General features: G+C 62.7%; 1 protein-coding gene across 7 annotated transcripts; it reads right to left on the reverse strand.

Annotated features, from left to right (window-relative positions):
• Window positions 1–130: 130 nt before the first annotated feature.
• On the reverse strand, window positions 131–13954 carry MTSS2 (MTSS I-BAR domain containing 2). Of its 7 annotated transcripts, none has more exons than XM_049806329.1 (15): window positions 13808–13954; window positions 9936–9997; window positions 9755–9828; window positions 7738–7822; window positions 7476–7567; window positions 7312–7386; window positions 6393–6550; window positions 6192–6299; window positions 6010–6107; window positions 5275–5401; window positions 4251–4370; window positions 3785–3961; window positions 3522–3687; window positions 1818–2568; window positions 131–263 (listed from the first exon to the last, which is right to left on the reverse strand). In XM_049806329.1, the coding sequence occupies exons 1-15, from the start codon at window positions 13874–13876 to the stop codon at window positions 206–208; spliced, it is 2220 nt and encodes a 739-aa protein (XP_049662286.1). In that variant the 5' UTR covers window positions 13877–13954; the 3' UTR covers window positions 131–205. The 7 variants fall into 7 exon arrangements, with proteins under 7 accessions (XP_049662286.1, XP_049662282.1, XP_049662284.1 ...); XM_049806325.1 differs by having other exon boundaries at window positions 5275–5482; XM_049806327.1 differs by having other exon boundaries at window positions 4296–4370; window positions 5275–5485.
• Window positions 13955–15854: the final 1900 nt, after the last annotated feature.

Here is a 15854-nt window from a genome sequence, read left to right on the forward strand (position 1 = left end):
GGCACCCCAAGGGGGTGACAGGACCTTCCCACTTGTCCCGCATTATTGTGGTGACCCCAGGGTACAGGACATCCATAGGACCGCAGGCGAGGTTATTAATTACAGTACAACCTTTATTAATACTGGAATCTTCACAGTGCATTCGTTACTTGTAGCAGTGACTATGGAAATCAGGGGGGCGGGGGGTGCGTGGGAAAGAGGGGAATTACCACCAAAAAAAAAAAATTAAAAGAAAAGAGGGAATAAAAGAAAGAGAAAGAAACCTGGTGGAGGGACGGGGAGGGAGGGAAGCGGCGGCAGAGGCAGGAGCACGGAGGGGAAATAAATTAAAAAAAAAAAAAAAAAAAAAAAAAAAAAAAAGGACCAAGTTAACAACAGCACCAGAAAAGTTACTTCAGTCGAAAGACAGGTCGTTTTTTTTTTTTTTTTTCCCAAGGAATTTTCGTTTTCTGTACAAAATAAGAGACATCCCCCCCCTCCCCCAAACCCAAACATTTGTCACTTGGCATCAGCGGTTCTGGGCAGGAGAAGGGTTGGGGGGGGAAACTAAATCATTATTTCTAAGGTGGAGGGAAAGGGGGGGGGGGGGCTGCGATGCGACAGACAGCGGGGCGGCGGGGGGGGGGTCTATGTACAGCGGGGAGGGCCGAGGGGGTTGTGCTTTCCTCCAGCCGCCGGCAGAAATCAGCTGCTTCGCTTTGGGTGGGGGGGGGTCTGGGTGAAACCCCCCCATCCCCCGGCCCCCCTCCTCCCAGCAGGACCCTGTGCAGGGTCTGTGGGTGTTGAGGGGGAGGGAAGGGGTTTGGGGGAGGTTGGGGGGGGGGGTCCCCAGTGATCCCCAGGGGTGGGGGGGGGGACACAAAGCAGAGGTTCAGCATCCTCAGTCCCAGTGTCCCCCCAAGTTGGAGGGGGCTGTAGTGCCTGTCCCCCCACCGTACCCCCGCCCTCTCACACACGCCAACCCCCCCCCCCCCCCCGCCTCCTCCCTGCTGCTTCTGACCCCCAAAATGGGGCTGAGCCATGCTGACCCCAAGCAGGCACCCGGGGCGGGGGATGGGGACAGGGCCCCCCACTCCTAGTGCTGCTCCTGCTGTGATCCCCGCTGGCACCGTCCCCTTCTGCTGGGGCTGGGGACAGCCGCCTTTGCCTGGAGGGGGAGAGGGGGAGGGAAAAGAGAAACCAGAGAAAAGAGAAAAAGGCAGAGGGAAAAAGGAAAAGAGAAAGAAAGGAGAAAAGAGAAAAAAGGGAAAAAAGGAAAGGAGAAAAAGAGGAAAAAAGAAAGGAGAAAAAAGAGGAAAGGAAGAGGAAAAAGAAGAGAGGGAAAAGAGAAGGAAAAGACTAGAAAAAAGAAGAAACAGAGAAGAAAGAGGAAAAGAATAGAAGAAAACAGAAGAGGAAAAGGAAGAGGAAAAGAAGAGAAGAAAAAGAAGAAGAAGGAGAAAAAATGAGGAAAAGGAGAAGAAAAAGAGACAAATAAGAAAAGAATAAGAAAAATAAGAGAAGAATAAGAGAAAAGGAGAAAAAGAGAAAAGGAGAAAAAAGGAAAGAGAAAAGAAAAAGAAAAGAGAAAACAAAAAAAGAGGAGAAAAAGACAGAACAAGTGAAGGAAAAGCGTAAAGGAAAGGAAAGGGCCGGGACGGGAGGGGGAGACAGAGGAGCAGAAAGCGGGGGGCAGCGAGGGAGGGGCAGGGGCAGCAGGTGCCGGCGGGTGGGGGGGCTCCCGGGGAGGCGCAGTGGGTGCCCCCGTGGGGGTCCGTCAGCTACGGCGGGCGTGTCCCCGCTGGCCAGGACGTCATCACGATATCCGCGGGGCCGACCTGTCATTGGTGACGGTCCTGCGCAGGCGCACCCCGCGCCGGATGGCCACCAGCATGTCTTCAGCTGGGGGGTCCATGGAGGCTGCCGGAGGGGGTGCAGGGGTCTCCTCACTGGGGCCGGACCCCACGAGGGCAGTGGGGAAGGGGAACTGGCCTTCCCCCAGGGCGTGGGCACCAGCCACCAGCTCACCGATCTTCTCTACCAAGCTGTGCCGGTTCGCTGCCAACTGTTGGTCCTCCTCTTCCTCAGCGGAGAGGTGCTGGCCGGCCCCAGGGTAGACGGAGATCTCCATGGCACCGCCGCCCCAGGCGGTGTTGGGAAGGCTCAGCCGCTTGGGCGAAGCTTTGGCAAAATCCAGAGGGTTTGGCGAGGCGTCGTCGGCGTAGAAGACGCACTCTTCGCTGCCCACCCGTGTGGGGCCAGCGTAGCCGGGGGAGTCGGGCACTGTGGGGGTCTTCACGGGGACGATGGGGGGTCGGATGGGGATGGGGCCAGCGTTGGAGAGAGTACGGCGGACCGAGGGCTTGGTGGAGGGTGTGCGGCGGATGGTGGCCACCCCTGGGGTGGTGCCAGCTGGTAGATTGGTGCCGGTGGGCAGCCCGGCAGTGGAGGCAGGACGCTTGGTCTGGATCATCCGCCGGTAGTTCTGGGCAATGTTGCTGTTGCGTGGGATGGTGGAGGACTTGTCGAAGTCGCTCTGGGGGTCACACTCCACGTCGCCATTCACCGAGTAGCAGTCGTAGTCAGAGCCTGGGGAGGGGGCGGCAGTCAGCGTGGCTGGGTGGGTGGTAGGCGGCCCAGCTGGCACTGCCAAGCCCAGCCACTGCCTTCACAATGCAACCCCAGCCAGCCCGAACCAACGCCGTTGCAGCACGACCACAAGCAAACTCAATCGCCACCATTGCAACATAATCCCAACTGGCCCCAACCACTGCTGGCACACCATGCTCACCGTCAAGCCCAACCATCACCATCAGAAAGCAGCCACAAGCAAACCCAACCATCACCATCGGAAGGCAACCACAATCACCCCAACCATCACATTAAGATCACAGCCAAACCCAATTGTCACCATCACAACACGATCACAACCAGCCCCAGCCACGACTATCACAACTGGTCTCAACCATCACTACCACATGGTCATAGTCCAACCCAACCATTGCCATCGCAACGACCCCAACCACCACCATCGCAATGCGATCACAGCCAAAATCCACCATCATGTGCTCACAACCAGCTCAGCCAACACGATCGCAGCAAAACACGACTGTACCCCTGGTTACTTGATCTCCAGTCGCCGCGTCTGCTGCCATCACCCACTGTTTCCACCTGTACCCAACCGCTGTGCACAAACATGTCACCACAAACCATCACCAACCACAGTTCACGTGGTGCTACCCGTTATTGCACTGCCCGGCACAACTGTAGCCATCAAGACCCAGCTAACACCCAACTAACCAGGAAACCTCATGGTCGCCACGTGGCATGATGCTTGTGCCGCGCGCCAAACCCCCAACGCACGCAATCATTAAATCTTCACCCCACCAGTCCCCATGTGACGCGACCACAACCCGATGCTACCGACACCCGGTGCAACACAGATGTGTCCTGGGACCGCCAAAGCCTCTGTTGTCCCCTTCCCCTCTCCAGGTGCCATTTTGGGTGGGCCCAGGTGCCCCTCGCCACCATGGGGCAGGTACCTTGGGAAGGGATGGTGTCCTCGGAGCAGGAGGGGGTGGTGGTCTGTGTGCTGTAGCCGCTGGAGTACTGCAGTGAGTCCCGGCTGCTCTTCTGGTGCTCCAGGCTGAGCCCCCGGGTCAAGACCATGGCCAGGTCACTGGCAGCGGGGGACACCTCCTCCCCGTGCTGCGGGGGAAAGGGGGTACTGTCAGCACCCTGGTTCCTCTCTTGGGAGCCTCCCAAAAGCCCACCACCTCTGTGGTTGCCCCGTCGGAGCCAGTACCTTGGCGGCAATCGTAGCCGGTGACATTCGGGGCCTGGGAGCATCCTCGCCGCCGATGCCCGAGTACCCACTGGCAGGTGAACCCATCTCGGCTTCCCGCAGGTGCTCCACACGGTCCTTGCGCCGCTGCAAGGTGGGGACCACCGGCTGGTCGTAGGGGCTGGCCTTGGACCAGTCCTGCAACGGGCAAGGCATGGGGTGACATGGGGGACATTGGGACCAGGAGCTGAAAGCAGGGCAGGGCGGGAGGGGGCACGCGCCAACGTCCCCCCACCCCGAGCCGCGGGTGCTGTCTGGGATGCTCTGCCCCATGGGAGGGGCGGGATGGGGGGATCGGGGGGGGGGCTGAACCCCCCGAGGTGTGTGGGGACCCACGTGTGAAATGCAGCCCTGGTGGGATGGGGGACAGCACCAAGGAGGGGAGGGGAGGAGAGGAAGAGGAGGGTGCTGCTGCTGAAGGCTTCACCTTTCCGCCACCTGCCCGTGCCCTGGCGGCGGAGCAAGAACTAACCGAGGTGGGGGAGCTGCACTCGCTAACCGACTGGCAGGTTTCGGAGGCCTCCGAGGATGCCGAGCTGGAGGACTTCTGCTGCGCCAGGAGGCCAAGCCGTGAGCCGGAGGGGGAGAGAAGAGGCGGTTAGCAAGCACAGCCATGACCCCGGGGTAGAGCGGCATCCCCAGCTGCCCCAGCCCACCCGGGTCCCCAGCCCACGGCAGCAGATGTGAGAAGGCAAGCAGGATCTGAGCCCGCAGCAGGGAACACAGAGCTGGGGAGGTGCCGGCTGGGTGAAGCTGGGATGCTCAGCCCCAACCCTTCCCCCTGCTCAGCCCAAGCTCCGCAGAGCCAACAGTCATTTTGGGGAGCGGGGGACGGTCCCTGCAGCCATGGCGTTGGGATGCCTGGCGCTCTCATCACCGTGAGCAGCGCCGGGTTGGCAATGCCAGGTTAGCATGGTCACGCCAAGCCGGTGCTGGCAGTGCCAGGCAGCCTGGGGGCGCAGCCAGCACAAGGGATCGGCAGCTCTGGGAGGGTGCCGGGGTGGGGGGGGGCCCTAGAGCATCCCTGACACCAGGGAGGATGCAGGGAGAAGGGGAAGCTTTGCTCTGTGCTGCCTGCCCGGGGGACTGGTACAAACTGGGTGTTACAGGGCTGGGTTGATTGGGAAATACCCTGTTCCCCTGGCACAGGGAAGGGATACCTGTGCCTCATCCCTGGGGGGGAAGAGTGTGTGTGTGTGTGTGTGTGTGTGTCACAAATGAGGTTTCTCTGCACCATGGCCCATGGTGGCCCCCAGCAGGGCTGGCATCCCCCAATATTTCCAATATTTATCTCCTATGATGCCAATGCAGCTGGAAACAACGCCTGGGGGTGGGTCCCATCACATCCGCACTGGACCCTTGTGTTGCGCCCAGCAGCACCCACCCATTCTACAGAAGGGAAAACTGAGGCACGGGGGGGGGGGCAGCGGCAGCACTGACCCCCTCCGTACCTGGCTGGTGATGTCCGAGGGCATGGGGGAAGGCGGTTTGGAGTAAGTAGCATCCTGAGAGATGAAGCCGGAGTCGTGGGAGGAGACGCTGGAGAGGCGGGTGGCGGCGGCGGGGGGCTGCGCCAGGCTGCGGTAGCGATAGGTGGAACTGGGTGAGCAGGTCTGAGCCCCGCCGGGCCACGCCATGCCACCCTTGGCACTGCTAACGCTGCTGGGGGGGTGCCGGGGGGGGGGGAGGGGGATGGGGACACGCCGGAGGGGAGGACAAAGGAAGGAAAAGAGAGTTTAAGATGGAGGTTCGGAGGTGGCGGGGTCCCCAGGCAGCAAGCCCAGCACCCTACCCCACACCCTAACCTGGGGAAACTGAGGCACACTGTCCATTTCCCTTCTGGGTTCCCCCAGTGGCAGGGGACAGGCTGAGCAACACAGCAAAGGTGACATGTTTGCCCCCTAGAGCCCTCTCTGCACAGCTCACATTGTCCCCAAAACCCAGAGGATGTGCCAGGCACCCGTCCTGCCCCACAGGTCTACCAGCCCCGACCCTGCACCCATCCCAGTGCACCAAGACCAGTTCCTCCACGTTACTGGGGACCAGCTGGCCTTGATCTGCACCTTGTGAGCATCCCCAAGGGCTGTGAGCATCCCCAAGGGCTGTAAGCATCATTAGTCCCCTGGGGTTAATGAAAGGGTCTGGATTTCCAGGCAGCATTAGGCAGGGAGCCCACCTCACCATACCTGCACATGCTGGACTTGCGGGAGCTGGAGCTGCTGGGCGAGGATGGGGGGGTCTGGTAGGACCAGCTGTAGTCAGAACCCTTCAGGTCCTTGATCACCTGCAGGAAGGATGGGGTTTAGGCCCCCCAAAGAGGCTCCCCCACTCCCCTGTCCCCACCTTTTATCCCCCCCCCCCCGCTGACCTGCTCGCTGGCGGGGGGCAATTTGTGGGGCTCAGCGGTGAGCACCACCAGGTCCTCGATGATGCCCTGCAGGTGGGTGATCTCTCCCAGCATGGTGAGCTCCCCGTTCTGCGGCCAAGAAAAGGGGGAGCATCAGCACCCATCGGGCGGCAGCAACCTCCCCCGCTGCCGCAACCCCCTCCCAGCCCCCCCGGCGCTCACCACCACGGGCTGCAGGAAGGTGATGAAGGTGCAGAAACGTCCCCGCTCCTCGATGAGGGCTTTGCGGACCGCCTGCTTCTCTGTCTCCTCCAGCAGCAGGTACATGTCGTTGACATCCTGCAGCGCGTTGTCCAGCTGGGGCTGCAGGTCCCCCTTCCCTGCAAGACGGGGGGCACCATCAGCACCGGGTTCCTCCGACACCCCTCCCTGCCTCCCGCAATATGCTGGGGGTCCCGTGGCCAAACCAAGGCCACCCCCTGGCTCCGCTTGGGAGACATCACCCCATCCTCACGTCCCAGAGGGTACTACGGGTTCCCCCCCTCTCTGTGCTGGTATCCCAGGAGTGTCCAGGAGCACCCTCACCCCACGGCAGCCCCGGGGAGGGGGGGGGGCTTCTTTGCCACCCTGTCCTCAGCCCTGGTACTTGGGACCAGAGGACCCACTGGGGTGCCACTGCTAAACTAAGCTAAAAGCAGGGGCGGGGGCGAGGGGGGCACAGGGACCGGACAGATGGACGGACTGAGGCAGCCCCAGGGAGACCAGGCAGGAGCGGAGCAGACGAGGAAGCAGAGAGGGGGCCGGGAGGGGTGTGGAGGGGGGGCAGCGGTTCACTTACCAAGCAGCTCTACAGGAAGGATGTGGAGGGGAGGGAAGAGAGAAGGAGACAGAGAAAACGTGTGAAAAGAGGCCAAGGGCCGGGACGCGCGCCCCTGCCTCCCCGCCACCCCCCCAGGCCATGCTGGCACTCCCCTTTCTGGGGGGGGGGGGGGGGGGGGGGGGGACGGACAGTGGGACCCCCTTGGTGCCCACCCCCACCTTGGTTGGCAGCCAGGGTGTCACATCTGGGATGCCCGCCCTGGCCGGGGGTGCCATGGAGGGACTGGTGGGGGTACCCTCCCCCAGGAGACCCCCCCCTCACCTTTTCGAGCCTTTTTCTGGAGCTTGAGGGTGTCGGAGGATTTTTTCTTGATCTCGTGGCGGGCTCGCTTGTACTCTGGGGGCACAGAAGTGCTGTCAGAGGGGACCCCCCCCAGCTGACGGGTGCAGCTCCCCCAGGACAGATCCAGCTCGGCCCAGCCGTACCTTTCGCGTGGTCCTTGTCCAGCTGGTTGGCAGTTTTCTTCCAGTCCTCAATCCTGTCCTGCAAAGGGTTTATCAGGCTCTCCATGAGGGCGCTGGAGCAGGGAGAGAGAGGCGGAGAGTGTGGGAGAGCGCTGGAGATGGGGTGAGGAGGACCTGTGCCCTCCACCCTGGGCCCAGCCAACATCCAGCATCTCCTTCTTCAGAGAGAGAGGGAGGGCTGAGCCCAGCCAACTCATGTCACCGATGCCCTGGGGACGCTTACTTGGTGAACTGCCGGAGCTTGGCCTCGATGCTGCGGTGCCGCATGCACATGCGGGTCAGCGCAGAGCCGATGTCCCTCGTGGCACCTGTGGGGGGGAGCGAAACACTGCTAATGAGGGGCAGGGGACACCCCCACACTAGTCCTAGCCCAGTTTGTATACTGAAACCAGGTTGGCTCACAGTGGGGACAACCAGTGCTGGGACGCCTTGGGCTTTGGGAACACTTTGGGTCAGAGGTAGCTCACTTTTTCCCCCGATAAATCCACTTAATAAATAAATCAACATCCGCTAACTAATAAATAAAGCACTAAATATCCCTTCCCATGGCTTCGAAATGAAAACCTGCTCCCGCTTTTTTCCCAGTTTGTCTCAAATCCAGCACTGGAGTGGGGCCAGGGAAGCGGGGGGCAAGGTATTGTGCAGCCAGTCAGGCACGCACAGAGGAACCAGCCGGCCGGGAGCAAACAGCTCCAGGACCTGCTTCCCTCCCCGGCTCCATGCCAGGCAGCCGGCTGCGTCCCTCACCTCCAAGCATGATCCCGAGTGTATAAAAAAGGAGTGAGAGCTCCCTGGGGAGATAGTTGCCAGCAATGGAAAGCTGGAGGGTCCCTTTCTGGTGAACCCGCTGTTAACTCTGAAGCCTAAGGATGACCACATGGTGGCAGTGCTGCTGGCAAATCTCAGGAAAAGCAGCAATCCAAAATCCCTGAGTGCAGGCTAGGGAGTGATATTCTGCCTTTCTCTCCCAAAAAAGCTTCCAGAGACACCTCCTACCCTTTGCAGGAGTTTTGGGCACCCCCCCCAGCACCCCAGTGCTGCAGAAACAAGGGAGCCCATGTGTGGAGGGCCTTCTCCTCCTGTGCTGGGGTATTCTCCTAATCCCGCTCCTAATGCTCTTATCCTGGCTCCTGCTGTTCCTAATCCGATTCCCCTGCGGGCTCACATGCCTCGTGTGAGGCCGCCAGCCGGTCCCCACCCAGTGCCTTGCCTCAGTTTCCCCATGCCACTGCTCTGCCTTCCCCTGCTCCCCCCCAAAAAAGCAGGGATGTCCCGTGGCATCCCTGAGATGCCACCACCTGGCACAGCACTACAGGGTGGCCCCCCCATGATGCCATCTCCCGTGGTGCTGGTCACCAGCTGTCCCCAGCACCCCCCACTGTGTCCCCCCCCTCCTCGCTTTTGGTGCCTGGGCTGGAGGGTTGCTGGAGGAGCCCCTAATCTCCCTAGTGCAGTGGGCCAGCGGGTTTGGAGGCAAAGCTGATCCCAGCTCAAGCTGCTGCCTCCTTCTCCTCCTCCTTCTCCTCCTCCTCCTCCTCCTCCCCGTGCAGCTCCAGATGGCCTGGATGCCGCCAGTCTGCAAACCAGCCTGGGACCATCTGCTTGGCAGAAACCGAGCGGTGGGAAGTGGCTCCTTGCCACCACTGGGCACCCGGAGAGGGTTCGGGGGGTCTGGCCCCCCCACCCCATAGCAGCACAGTGGGGTGCCCCACCTGCAGCCTCAGCTCTTCACGTCACCTCCACGGTGGGTTAGGGTTTGTCCCCAAAGCAGTTGAGCGTGGGCTCCTGCATCTCCCTCCATCTAATCCCCCTTCCCCAGAACCCCCTGGCGCAGCCAAGACCCCCCCTGGGCACCTCCCAGGTGGGTGCAGGGGACAAGGGGCACCAGGAGAGCGGCACAGCCCCATATCTGGGAGCATCCTGGGGGGGGCAGAGATGGGTGTGGGGGACCATGGTGCGAGGCTGCGCCACCCTGAATCTCCCCGCAAGCAAACCAGCCCCACCAGAAGATGCTGGCGAGGTGCCCACCACACCCGCTCCCCAGCCTCAGCTGCACCCCATCTTTCCAACCCTGCTTCCCAGGGGATGCTCCATCTCAGGGTGCGGACAGGTTGAACATGTCTCCATGGATGGTGGTGCTGCTGCTCGAAGCCCACCCAGCCCACAGGGGGACACTCGCCACCCATTCCCCTGCCTGGCCAAACCTGGGGAGACCCATCCCTGGGTGGGGAGGACCCTACCTCGGGTGTTGGTAGCCATGTCGGCCACTTTCTGGAAGGCATCCAGGAAGGCGACTGCGGCCAGCACCGTGGTCCTGGGGCGGAGAGAGCGAGGGGGGAGCTTCAGCGGGTGCTGGGCACCCCGAGATTTGCCCGTGGTGGGGGAGGGGGTGTCCCCTGTGTCCCTCCCCCGGCCACTCACCTGAGCTGGGAGTGCAGCTTGGTGGCCTTCGAGTTGAAATCCTCCCAGATGGGGTAGGAGCTCTGCAAGGAGGGAAGGGGACAGTGAGAGCCGGAGCCCCTCGCCCCCCCTGCACCCCCTCCCCAGGCAGGGCAAATCCCCCCTTCACCACTGTGGAGAGATGGGGCAGCTCGGTGGCTGTGCCTGGCTGGTTGTGGCTTCTCTGGTGGCTAATAAAGGCTGAGCACAACCCTTTTGCCCTCCTGGGCTTTTCCCTTTCCAGTCTGGCCACGCAACCTCACAGACCAGGGAGACCTTGGGATTTTGGGTGATCTCTTCCTCAAAGGGTTCAAGGCAGCTTATGGCTTTGGAAATTTGAGGGGAGGAAAGGAGCTGGTGCACAGCCAGACTTTGAGAGCCCGGCCAGCAGCAGAGCAGAGCACCCCAGTGCCTGTGGCCTCCCCCAAAGCAGCAATGGCCAAAACCACCATCATGGAGGGCTCCAGCCCCACAGTGGGTAGCCCCAGTTCCTGGCTCCCCTGAGCCCACGAGGACTGACGGGGCAGGAGGGAAGGTCTGGGGTCCCCCCAGCCCTGAATGGAGCAGTTGTGTGGGGACAAGGACAGGTCGCAGGTGCTGGGGGTGCACCCCAGTGCCATCCTGGTGAGGCCACCCCAGTGCTATCCTGGCCAGGCCATCCTGATGCCATCCCATTGAGGCTATCCCAGCAAGACCAGTCCCAGTGCCCTGGTGGTGAGGCCATCCCAGGGCTGTCCCGGTGCCACCGTCCCAGTGAGGCCAGTCCTGGCAAGACCAGTCCCAGCGGCGTCTTGGAGATGCCAGTCCCAGTAAGACCATCCTGGTGCCATCCCAGCGAGGCTAGTCCCAGTAATGCTGGCTGCAGTGTCATCCCACCAAGGCCAGTCCCGGTGCCATCCCAGCAAATCCATATGACGAGGCCATCCCAGTGCCACCATCCAAGCAAGGCCAGTCAGTGTTGTCCTGGTGAGGTTAATCCTGGTGCCATCTTGGTGAGGCCATCCCAGTGCCAGACTGGCACAGCCAGTCCCAGTGCCACCATGCCGGTGAGGCTATCCGGGTGCCACGATCCCGGTGAGGCCATCCTGGTGCCATCCCAGCAAGGCTGCTCCCAGTGCCACCATCTCAGCAAAGCCATACCAGTGAGGCCAGTCCTAGTGCCACCATCCTGGTGATGCCATGCTGGTGCTGCCATCCCGGCGAGGCCAGTCCCGGTTCTGTCATCCTGGTGAGGCCATCCTGGTGCCACCATCTGATGGCAGCGCCAGGGGCTTGCAAATTCCCCTAGGGTGGCCACCAGGCTGGGACATGGGCACCGGAGCCGGCTTTGCAGGACGTGGGTCACTGCACATCCCTGTGAGCCCAGCTTGGTGGCACCTCTGGGGACAGAGTTTGCACTGAGGGGGCACGGGACCAGCCCAGGGTTCTTTTTTGGACCATGAAAGCCCCAAGTTCCCCACAAGCCAGCAAGGAAGGGGTTTGAGGATGCCACTTCATGTGCCACTTGTGGCAGTGCCCTGGCTCAGGGCCACGAGTGCCCAGGGACTGCCATCGCTGGAGGGCAGGGCCACCATCCCAGAGCCACCTTCACCCGGCCACCCCAGCTAGGGCGAGTGGAGGATCCCCCCAAACGAGGGGGCAGGTCATGATGCCCCCAGCCCCCCGTGGTACTGGGTGGGAAGAAGATGGGGAAGAGGAGAACGGGGACAAGGACATGCCAAGGTCACCCAGGGACGCCAAGCATGCTGGAAGAGAGGCAACAGGAATGAAGCTGGCTTGGGGATGTCGCTGGCTCGGGGACTGCCACCAGGCTTTGCTGCCCAAGTCCTCCCCAACACAGGCCGAGGGGTGCCGAAAAGCCACCCGCCACCGAAATAAGGTCCCTTTGCTCCGGCATCCTGGCTGCTGGACCCTAAGCACATAGCTGTCGTCGAATGCCATCAGCTCTTTGGGCAGGGGGTTATTTTTCCTGGTCCCCCAGCACCCACGCCAGGACACCCACATGGATGGGAGATGGGGATAGGGACGAGGACGACGCATCCTTAGGGGCCACCAGCGCTGGGCCGGGGCTGTGGAGGGTACAAGCCAAGCGTGGTGGGGCTTTTTTCTTCTTCTTTATTTTATTTTCCTCATCTTTCCTATCTATGAATGCCATGAAAATGAATCCAGCCCAGCTTCCTGGGGCACACAGGCACGGGACACCACGGTGAGGGGCTCCCAGCCCAACCACGTCCCGATGGGGCTGGGCACGTTGCTGTGTGGCCGTGCTGGCACCAGCCGGGGTGGTGGTGGTGGCTCTGGACCGCCTCATCCCTTCTGCAGCCCCAGTGGGGGGAATGGGGAAACTGAGGCACGGGCTGCCCCCACCTCCACCCTGAGGGCATGGGGCTCAGCAGGGTTGCCAGGAGGGGGTGGCTGGGGTGAAGGTATCTGGGTGGGCTGATCACCCTGGCACCCTTCCCCACCAGTCCTGGCCCCCACCGCCCTGGGGCTGGCGCCTGGAGAGAGCAGGGATTTTTTTTCCCTGAAGGGCTTTTCTCCCAGCCCCGAGCCAGAGTCCAGCCCCGCGGAGCCACCACCACCCCTCGAAGGGGTTAATCTCCTTCTCAGCAAGGCTTTTATTTTTTTTTTTATCCCCCCCTCCCCTGCTTTGGCAATGACAGCATTGTCTGGACTGGGCTGCCGCAAGAAGAGAGGAAGAGGAGGAGGAGGAGAAGGAGGAGGAGGAGGAGGAGGAGGAGGAGGAGGAGGAGGAAGAGAGCTTTTGCTTTCCAAAAACGACTGGGGCTAAACCCCAACACCGGCACTGGCAGTGGGAATTTCGGCCCCCCAGGATGAAGAAACCCGGCTGGTCCCCTCCTCCCCGCTCAGCCCCCAGATAAAAATTCCCCCCAGCATTTTTTATTTATTTTTTTTTTTTAAATGAAAACAAACAAAAAAGGCTTTTTTTTTTTTTTTTTTTTTTTTTTTAAACACGACCCCATCCTGCTCCCAGGGAGGGTGGAGGCGATGTCCCCTCCCTGGGTTGGGAAATGGGATCGAGGAGCCGGGGGACCTTTTTGTTCCATTGGTGCAAACCCCAGCAGGTCCGGCAGAAATCCAAGCTGGGGAGTGGAGGGTGGTGGGGGCAACGCTATGCCCAAACCAGGCGGCAATGCCTGATGTGGGGCCAGTGGTACCTGACGTGGGGCAGCAATGCCTGGTCTGTGATACCCAACGTGGGGGGCTCCAGTACCCGACCTGGGGCTCCGGTACCCAGGGATGGATACGGGGCTGATACGGGGTTGCAATCCCCAGCATGGGGAGTCCGATGCCCAACGCAGGGCCCTGATGCCCAATAGAGGGGTTGATGTGGGGTTCCGGCACCCAGTGCCAGGCTCTGACTCCCGAAGCGGGGCCCCGATGCCCGATGTGGGGCTCTGACAAGCCGATGATGGACACGGGCTTGATATGGGGCTGTGAGCCCCAGCATGGGGCTCTGATACCTGGCGACGGATATAGGGCTGATGCGGGGCTGCGATCCCCAGCACCGGGGGGGGGGTCCGATGCCCAACGCAGGACCCCGATATGGGATTTTGGGGGGGAGGGGGGAGGTCCGGCACCCAGTGCCAGGCTCCGACACCCGATGTGGGACCCCGCCACCGGACGCGGGGCTCGATGTGGGGCTCCGATACCCGACACGGGGCCGCGATACCCATCTCCAAGCCGGACAGCAGAGCCCCGGTAACCCGCGGCGGGGTCCGGAACGGCGAAGCGGGGGCTGCCCGGGATGGGGTGGGGGTGGGGGAGCGGGGGGAGCGCTGTCACGACAGCGGAACAGGGGGGCGGCGGGGGGCGAGGGGTGGAATCCCTACCTTCATATCGTTGATGATGGCTTGGAAGAGGCCGCCGAGGGCTCCGCACTCCTTCTCCGCCGTCTCCATCGCGGTGCTGCGGCAGCCCGGGGCGGGCGGCGCCGCCGGGGGAGGCCGCGGCGGCGGGCCAGGCTCAGCGGCGGCGGGGGGCGGGCGGCGCCCGGGCGGCGGCGGCGGCGGCGGCGGCGGGGCGGCGGAGCGGCGGGGGGGGGGCCGGGCGGGGCACGGCGAGGTGCATCGCCCCCCCCCTTTCCCCGGGGGTTTAGCGGACCCGCCGCCCCCCTTCAAAGTAGAAAGCCGCCCCCCCCCCCCCCAAACCTCCAACTCCCGCCCTCCCCGGCAGCCGAGCGGAGAACGGAGCGCGGAGCGGAGAGGAGCGGGGCGCGGAAAACGGCACCCCGGGGCGGCGGCGGCGGCGGCGGCGGCGGCGGGGGCGGAGCGGGGCGGGATCGGTGCGGCACATGCGCCGCCCGCCGCGGGGCCGGGCCGGGGCGGGGGGGGCTGGGGTGAAGCGAGGGGGGGGCGCTGCGAGGGGGAAGCCCGAGGGGATGCTCGGGGGGCGGCAGCGGGCACCCGGGGCCAGGCCCGGTGGCGCTCGGGGATGCGCTGGGAGCTGCTCGGGGCGGGGGGGAGGAGCAGGTCCGGGAGCCCCGGGGCTGCAGTGAAGGGAGCCCCGAGGGATGGTCGGGAATGCTGGGACTGGGGGGCGGCCCCCGGGTTTGCTCACAGGGCAGGAGATGTTCTTGGGGTGTTGGGTGGGGATGGGGAGAGCCTCGGGTTGTGCTCGGGGATGCTGGGCCTGGGGCTGAGCATCGGGACCGCTACGGGATGCTCGGGGGCAGCCCCAGACCCCTGGAGATGCGTGTGGGGGATGCTGGCTCCAGGCCAGGGCTCCCTTTAGCCTCTCCAAGGGCTGTTTGACCCCCACCGCCTTCCTTACCTGGGGAAGGCGCATGCCTACGTGTGCTGCGGGCAAGCACCTTGACGCAGGCCGAAGTTTAACGCCCTCCGGGGCGATTATAGAGCAGCTCTGCAACATCTTAAGGCACTCGATTACCAGAGAGCCGTGGGAAATGTGCGGCCTGCCAGCAGACAAGCCCTTCTCCGTAGCTATCCCGAGGCCCCATCCCCAGCCTCCTGGGATCTGAGGGTGCCGGGCTGAGCCCCGACAGACCTCGCTGCACCTCACGGTGAAAGGATGCTCAGTTGGGGCTCAGGGCTCAGCCCGAGCCGCCTATTCCCCCTCCTGCCAGAAAAGCAGCCCCGATCCCCCGCTGGCGATGCCCCAGCGGCACTGCTCTGCTCTGGCCGGCGCTGGTCAAGAGCCACCCATAAGGAAATGATTACGGCTCGGCGCTCCAGCAACCGGCTGGAATTTCTCCCTATAAACCATGTCCCTCGGTGTGGAAAGAGGCCACTCAGCGGTGGGGAGCCCGGCAGGAGCCATGGGCAGAGCTCCGGGGCCAGCAGCAGCCCCAGCACATGCCGGCAATAACCCGGCAGTGGTTGGGGACAGGCAGCAGGGACGCCTCTGGCACCCTGAGCGGTCGCAGGCTTGGGAAGCCACGGTTCGCCCATCCTGAAGGGTTGGCTGTTAAAATTAACCCACCGTGACTGGGTTTGGAAAGCCCTTTCCTGGGAATGACAGGAATGTCTTTATCCCGGCCAAAGCTGCGTCGGTGCGGGGCTGTTCAGGGAACCCACAGCCAGAGCCCGGCTCCGCTGTAAACAGGCCAAGAGCCATAAAAACTCCACAAATTCCTCCAACTCCCCTTTCCCCGGCATCAGGTGAGGGTCTGAAACACGTCAGGGATGCAACGGTGACCCCCCCCCCCGAACTGCAGCAGCCTGGCACATGCTGGCGGTGATGGTGCCTCGGTGCTGTGAGACCGGGCGAAAGCAGTGCCGATGGCTGCTCAGGGCCAGGAAAATCCCTGTCACCACACTGTGGTTTCGTGACCATGGCCTGGAAGAATTTCGGCAGTGGTTTTTTTTTCTGCTGGGAAGAGGAGCAGCAGGAGAAGCCCTGCTCACTGGCGAGCCAACG

Source organism: Accipiter gentilis, chromosome 7, assembly GCF_929443795.1.
Source record: "Accipiter gentilis chromosome 7, bAccGen1.1, whole genome shotgun sequence".
Classification (NCBI taxonomy): Eukaryota; Metazoa; Chordata; class Aves; order Accipitriformes; family Accipitridae; genus Astur; species Astur gentilis.

Coding starts and splice junctions, on each gene's coding strand:
- MTSS2 (XM_049806324.1), bottom strand. CDS start 13,876: ATGGAGACGGCGGAGAAGGAGTGCGGAGCCCTCGGCGGCCTCTTCCAA. Junction 3,962..4,250: donor CACGGGCAGGTGGCGGAAAG/GTGAAGCCTTCA, acceptor TGCCCGTTGCAG/GACTGGTCCAAGGCCAGCCC. Junction 264..1,817: donor AGGACCGTCACCAATGACAG/GTCGGCCCCGCG, acceptor TCCCTCCACCAG/GTTTCTTTCTCTTTCTTTTA.